Source organism: Sceloporus undulatus, chromosome 6, assembly GCF_019175285.1.
Source record: "Sceloporus undulatus isolate JIND9_A2432 ecotype Alabama chromosome 6, SceUnd_v1.1, whole genome shotgun sequence".
In the NCBI taxonomy this organism is placed as follows: Eukaryota; Metazoa; Chordata; class Lepidosauria; order Squamata; family Phrynosomatidae; genus Sceloporus; species Sceloporus undulatus.
In genome coordinates this window covers 74,051,720-74,059,216 of record NC_056527.1, presented here as the reverse complement: position 1 = coordinate 74,059,216, position 7,497 = coordinate 74,051,720, and the positions used below count along the sequence as shown (strand labels likewise).

The 7,497-nt window shown below is 40.1% G+C and overlaps 1 protein-coding gene across 1 annotated transcript in view; it reads right to left on the bottom strand.

Moving 5' to 3' along the window:
- Nucleotides 1-718: 718 nt before the first annotated feature.
- The window catches only part of CHMP5 (charged multivesicular body protein 5), a 10,575-nt gene continuing 3,796 nt past the window's right edge, over nt 719-7,497 (bottom strand). The window contains exons 3-8 of the mRNA XM_042476298.1: nt 5,201-5,247; nt 4,388-4,481; nt 4,225-4,296; nt 2,946-3,054; nt 1,980-2,092; nt 719-1,273 (exon numbers count right to left, since the gene is read on the bottom strand). Coding sequence (XP_042332232.1) covers nt 1,223-1,273; nt 1,980-2,092; nt 2,946-3,054; nt 4,225-4,296; nt 4,388-4,481; nt 5,201-5,247 — 486 coding nt within the window. The 3' untranslated portion in view covers nt 719-1,222. The remainder of the gene's footprint in view (nt 1,274-1,979; nt 2,093-2,945; nt 3,055-4,224; nt 4,297-4,387; nt 4,482-5,200; nt 5,248-7,497) is intronic.

Here is a 7,497-nt window from a genome sequence, read left to right as displayed (position 1 = left end):
TGTTAGAGTGGAAGGGGAAAGTACCAGTAAGTGGTAGTAGAAATTGAGTGAAATGGAAAGTACTTGTCGTATAAGTTGTTATACAGCTCCTCTACAGTAACATGAACTGAGAATCAGACTAAACAAATTTCACTTGTTTGTTGTAAGATTTTCTTTTATGTATGTCTTACTGATTTCAGTGTAACATTTCAAAATGTGCTTGGGGGACAAGCCTTTATGGAAAAGAATGCTTGTTTCATATTCAGTACGTTAATAACTGCTGGCCAGTAAGAACACATAGTTGAACTATTTGGCCAAATCCAGGCTGCTGGAAACAACTATCCTGACAAAATATTAACCAAAAATATATAGCAGGATTGCCGACTCCAACAATGAGACCCAGAGGAAGCCTACCGGAGGCAGTGGCTGCCCCGCCATTAAGATCCACTTTCCAAATAGGTTCCTCATAAAATTAGGTAGTGACCTTGACTTCAATTCCTCCGAACAGTAAACCTGAAGAAATAAAGCCTCAGCAGCTTGGAGAAAATCTGGTGATCCCAAAATAATTTCATATGAATAGTTTCCATGTAGAAATGGAAGGAATTATTGCTTATTATTACATGAACTACCTGGAGAACAATACTGCGGTGTGTTTTTTTTAAAGAAGAACTTGGTTTTTACCAAGAATTGAGATGAAAGTTAACACCTTTCAAGACAATACCACACAGTAAGATCAAACTACATTACACAGCGTACAGTTTATAACAAAATGGATTCTAGATGGTAATCTCCTTTGTGTGCATCTGTTATACAGTTACACTTAAGGATGGCAAATTATATTAGCAATGGAGTCAAAATGGAAGTATGCTTAGAAAATGTTCATGATCATAGCAGGTGTAACTAAGTTGTTTTAAGATAAATCACCATAATAGCCCTCTGTTGCCCAAAGAAATATAAAATCAAAGAAAACTTTAAATAGTCCCACATATTTTTCATACAATACTTCTACAACAGCAATATTTTAGAATTTTGACTGGATCCCATCGAAGGAAGGAGTAGTGTCAATTTCTTGTCGTTAATACAAAAGCTAGTAATAAAATATCTTCAAAGAAGGGAAGTGATCACTCATGGTTCACTTCATATTCCAAAACATAGTACTGAAAGCGAGAGTCCCCACAACCTCAAATGTTTTTGTTTAGATGTTTGTCACATGAAAGACAGCATTCCCAATGAACTGGAGCAGTTATGTTGCGGGGATCTGTGGCAGTCCAAATTCATCCACCAGTACACCATCCTATGAAAGAGAACACATGCAATTTAATGTTAATAGTTTTCCCTCAAATTAGTACCAAGTGAACCCATTATACACCAGTGGAATTAATTTCCTGTTTATATCCCAAGATATCTGCATCAGCAAACCATGACCCTACCACTATACTCCTGCTTTATACACCATTTATAAACATCATGCCAAACTACAGTTAAGTAGGAAGTTAGAAGGAAGTCTGATTTGATCCTAACATATCTTTTGTAGCCCTCACTAGAATTGTGTGAACAAAATGCATTACAGTGGTACCCCAGGATACGAATGCGCCGCCTTACGAAATTTCCGGGTTACGAAAAAAATCCATTTAAAAAAACTGTTCCGGGTTACGAAGGTTATTTTGGGTTACGAAAAATTTTTTGGTGCTTTTCGGCGCTATTTCGCACGAAATCGCGGCTTTTCCCCATTAGCGCCTATGGCTTTTTCGCCTTACGAAGATTTTCGGGTTACGAAAGCGGCGGCGGAACGAATTAATTTCGTAACCCGGGGTACCCCTGTACTTACACCACTTATTCTTTGGGACAAATATTTAAAGAAAGAGGAAAAGTCTACTAAATTTTTTTTAAGATGATGACATTAAATCAGCAAAAATATTGCAGTCTAACTGAACAGTATTTGGGGGAAAGATTCTGTTGTAAATGCAGGTCATCGGGGTGGGATGGGGGATGAGACTCACTTTGTTTTTTGCTTCAGCTGGCATGCCTTCAGGAATTGATGGAACAGATGCCGCTTCATCCAAGTAGGAGCTATCTTCATCAGCTAAAAGTTCATCACCCAGTGCCTCCAGTTCTAGAATTGTTGCCAGAACAGAAAAAGTTTACTGATGATTGATTGTGGATGATCTTGCTCCAAGCAAGGTTTATCTGATTTAAATTAATATGTGGCAGCACTTGCAAAATTAGTATTATATCCCACTTCTCCAAACAAAAAACAATCCCCATAGCTGCTGTCAAGTCAATTTTGACTAAGGGTGAGCCTATGAATGAGCAAACTCCAGGTCACATATCAACAGCCCTGTGCAGGTCAGGGCTGTGGCTTCTTTGATTGACTCTACCCATCCATAATGTGGTCCTTCTCTTTTCCTATTGACTTTCACCTTATCAAACATTATTGCTTTTTTTTTAGTGAGTCATGCCTTCTCATGATATGGCCAAAGTACAACATCTCAGATTAGTCATCTTGCCCGCAATCTCACGGAAAGGTAGTGGGAACCCCACAAAGCCTCAGGATTGTAATAATTACTAGCAATCTATTAAAACATGTGCATCCCATTCTTTAGCCAAAGGATTCCCAGGTTTTAAGATCAGTAAACAACACAACAGTCTGTGCTCTCAGGCTTACAATTTAAAAAGGCAAAATAAAAGGAAATAAGGGGTTGGGAAAAGGAAAATAAGAAAACTAAGTCACCAGATCTTAGTAGCATCAAAGCAGCAATGCCAATCAGTAGGAGTGGGGAGAGTTCAGCTGAGGGGAGAGCAAGAGAATCACACAACATATGTCCAAGAAGTGTTGAGGCTTGCAGGTTGTGATTCTGTGCACTAAAGTACAGTGCCAATGATTTGTCAAGCAAATGTAAACATGTCTGTCTTGACCTCAAGTTATCTACCTTGAACCTTGCTAAAACACAGCAACTATAACTTACCAGCCTCTAAGTCTTCTTCATCAATATCTGGGGTTCCATAACTACGACTCAGTGCTTCCTGAATTTCCCCAGCATCTTCCATCATATCTTCCAACTGGTCTTGCAAGTCCTAAAGTTTATTACAAAACAGAAGTCCAAACGATAGTGGATAAGACACTTACTTTTAAAAAAACTTCAGTATTTGTTAGGATTTATTTTTTCTGCTTGAAATGAAAAATGAAAAGTGTTGACACTTTGCTGCTTCTTGATTAATTACAAAGATCCAGTTTTGATCATACTTAGAGAATGCCTATTGAAATCAGTGGTCCTACAATTTCAATGGGTCAATTATGGTTATGTTTGGATGCTTTTAATTACACCGGGCCCTCCAAATTTGCGGACTTGCCATCCACAGATTTAAAGTATCCATGGATTTAAGCATCTGCGGACGGCAAGCCCATGTTATGGCAGAGGAGGAGGAAGATGCCATGGAGAAGGATGAGGAAGCTGTGGAAGAGGAAGGGAGAGGCAGAAGGAGGCAAGAGGAAGCTGTGGAGGGGAAGGAAGCCGCAGCAGTGGGGGAAGCGGCAGTGGTGGAGGAGGCTCCTTGCTGCCCAACACCACAGGTGAAAGCAGGCAGGGAGGGAGGATGCCATAAGGTGAACTCCCATTGCTCCAATGGTGGTGCGGCTATGTGGCTGCACCACCATTATAGACAACGGGACTTGAGCATCCGTGGATTTTGGCATTTACGGGGATCCAGAACGGATCCCCTGTAGAGACCAAGGGCCCACTGTACTACCAATAGAGAAGTTTCAGCATCAAAAGCAATTTAGTTAATACAAGACAGAACTTATACTACAGTGGGCCCTTGCCTTACGCAGGGGATCCGTTCTGGACCCCCTCTCCCCTGCGTAAGACTAATTTCACGTATGCTCAAGACCCATTCATTTGAATGGGGCTCGTGTGCGGCGGCGCAGGAGTGTGCGGGGCGCCACGGGCGCACGCCCCATTCATTTGAATGGGACACACCGCCCCTTGCGCCACACGCATTCCCTGCGTCTTGAGCGTGTATGCTCAAGTCCGCGTAAAGCGCGCCTGCGTATAACGCGAGCGCACTGTATTTTTTCCTTGGGACTGATATAAGAATAAGATCAAGGGCAGAGAGAAAGAGGAAATCTTTGAAAAGAGTTATAAAGAGTATATTTAATTAAAAATGTGAAGTCAAAATGTACCTGTATAATCTTGAGTTATTACAGTCTAATTACACATTATTATTTTAAAATGATAATTAACTCACCTCAATCTGATCAATTTTTACTTGCTTGTAAGCCTTTTTCATTTCCTTCACTCCCAGTTTCATGGCATCCACCTAAAAAAATAGAAGTATTTAGTATTTAAACTACAGCAAATACAAAATATTGAAGTGAAACCTGAAATAATTTTTTTTAAAAAAAAGTTACCGTTGTTTTGGTATCTTTCAGAGACTGGATGGTATAATTGGCTTGTTCCATGTTGAAAGACTGTTGAGCAAGATTATCACGCTGGTTTTCATACCTATGTTCAAATCATATTATAGTTCACTGCTGGAAGGTTAGAAGTGAAAAACTAGTGCAGAGACAGTCAACCACAGAGAGACTGGAGGACCAATTTTCTGACCTTGCAGCCCTCTAGTTGCACCAGAGACTTGAATGAAAAAACAAAACCAGAAATCTGGAAGTCTATTTTTGGTTTTGAAACATTGGCCTGTTACAGACTGCCAAAATAAAGCTGCTTCGGGTCTCTTTGGAGGCATGCTGTTTAAATGATGCATGGGTCCTAAGAGTCCGGAGGTCGCGCCAAAGCCACACTCCATTCCTAAGCGCTGGAGTGCAGCTTTGGTGCGACTTTCGTATTCTTAGGATGCATGCATCATTTAAACAGCATACCTTTAAAGAGACCCGAAGCAGCTTTATTTTGGCAGTCTGTAACAGGCTATTGGTTTTTAAATAGCGTGGGGGTAGGGACCTGTATTCTATGGATCTGGAAGGGCTGAAGCCTGCCAAAACAGCTTTGAGGGCTGCATAGCAGTCCCTGGGCCACACATTGTCAATACCTACATTATAATGACATGAAACAACAAAAGCAATCCCTTCCACAAGGACCAGAGGACTTGGGAGAGTTGGTGGATTGTGGCACTGCTGGTGGCCACAAGCAAAAATTTCAGGAGTTCTTTTCCCACTCCTTTAAAATTAATATTGTATTTTTAAAAAGTAAAAATAGAAATTGAAACTTACATCCGCTTCTGTTTTAACACTCTCAGGGCTTTCTGCTTTACCATGTTCTAGAGAAGAGGTGGAAATTAGTTGTCAGTAACAATAGGAGTACCAATAAGAGCTGAATACAACATTTAGTTAAATATTATATAATACCTTCCTATTATAATAACCAATATGGTTTATGAACACAAATGAGAATGTATTTTGATAACATCAACATTCACTGTAGCAATCAATTCTAAAGAAACCCAAGTAGTAGTAATTGTTAAGTAGGTAATTTATTCTTCTATGGACTTCAAGGGACAGGACTACTCTATCCACCACCTCCTTTTCCCCTGATCATTACCTTGGCATAAATAATTGTAACTGAGCCAGCAAGTTCCTTACTTAGGCGATTATGAACTTTGGGCTCCCTTTTAAAATAAAACACTACAACTGGTCCTTAAGCCTAAGGCAGCTGAAATACACATGTTTATTGTATCTTGCAGCCTTTCAAATAATAAAATATTTTATAATTTAATTTGTAAAATATTTTATATTTTAAAAAGTAAGATGTTTTTTATTTAAAACGGTAAAATATTTACTTTTATCTTCCTTTACAACAAATTTGAGAGGGAATCTATCCTGGCATTTATAGACTAGAAACAAAGAATGGAAAACAATGACTTGCTCAAGACCAACCAGCAAGTCTAGGGTCAAGCTAGGACTGAAACCCAATGCATTCAACTAAATGTCTAATGTGACACCCACTACAGATTCAAAACCATGATTAACAAAACCGCAGTGTGGGGAAGACTTCTGTATCCATGCATCATTCTTCATCAACAGCTTTTTGGTGGGCAGAGTTGAAAGAGCAAGAACCTCATAAGTACAATAATAAGATTATAGTATATATCATATATAAAAAAAGTGTGGTCAAAAAATCAACCCAAAAAACCCAGTGTGAGGGCAGTCATAAGAGGCAGAGGCAAGAAACCCCTCTTGGTGTGGCAGGGCATGCAAACAGTGCTCCCACCCCATTAACCTTGCCCAAATGGAGAAAGGCAGCTCTCCCTTCTTCCTCATCTTCTCTTTTGGGCCAGATGGCAATTAGCAGACATTTAAAGGAGTCTGAAGCATGTGACGTAGCCCGCACTCCAATTTGGGGTACTTGAGGTAGGCAAAAATGGAATGGAGGTGGCCATTCTTAATAGGGGCTCAATATATAGCTTTGTGAGGCTTGGCAGTCTCTTTGCAGAGGCTTATACTATGAGCCCCTATTCAAAATGGCAGCAGTTTCAGTGCTGCTCTAACACCATGCCCATTTCAACACAAGTATAGGAACAGGCAAAGATGAAATGGGATGAGCAAGGAAAGCAATCAGACGAAAGGATCACAATCAGATGCAAGTGGGTGAGTGGGGAAAGTAATCACATGCTCATGATACTTCCATCTGATCACTTTCTCTATTTCCCCTTTTCATCTGATCATGATCCTTTTATCTGATCACCATCCCCACTTGCCCCCCTTTTATCTGATCGCTTTTACTACTCATCCGCTTTCATCTAATCACCATCCCCATTCACTTCCTTTTCTGACTGCTTTCTCTACCCCCTTTCATCAATCATGATCCCACTGAAATGCCCATGCTGTGTTGAAATGGGCTTGGTGACAGAGCAGTGCTGAAACAGTGGCAGTACTTAAAGAGCAGCACTGAATCGTCTGCCACATTGAAACGTCAGCATTGGATCATCCCATGTGCTCTATCAGCTACACTGGAATGGCTGTAATCAACTGTCTGCGCTAAACCATGTTTAGTATCCATTCAAATGCTGGGGATGAAGTGGCTGTGATGAAATGCTCTATTCCTCCCCATTTCTGCTGAATGTCACTTAGGCTGAAACAGAAGATGAGGAAGAAATGCGGGCTGACTTTCTCCATTTTGGACAAGGTAGGGCTAATGGGGTAGAAGTGCTGCTTCCATGCTAAGAGGGGCTTCTTGCCTCTGCCTCTTGTCACTTCCTCACACTGAGAATTTAACAGATGCAGGTTGCTTTCCTTGCTCTCTTTTTTAAGCTGCATTCTCATTTTTTTCTTCATTTATGGTCCGTTTGTTCAGATGAAGGCATGTAAAGGGGGAGAGAAGCAGGCCAGCAAAGAAGACAAGCCCTCCTCCTCACCACCATCTTGCTTGTCTTATTGCATGTTGTTTTTATGATGTGTTAATTTTTATTGATTTTGTGAACCGCTTTGATCACCTCGGAAAAGTGGTATAAAAATAAAACATATTATTATTATTATTATTATTATTATTATTATTATTATTATTATTATTA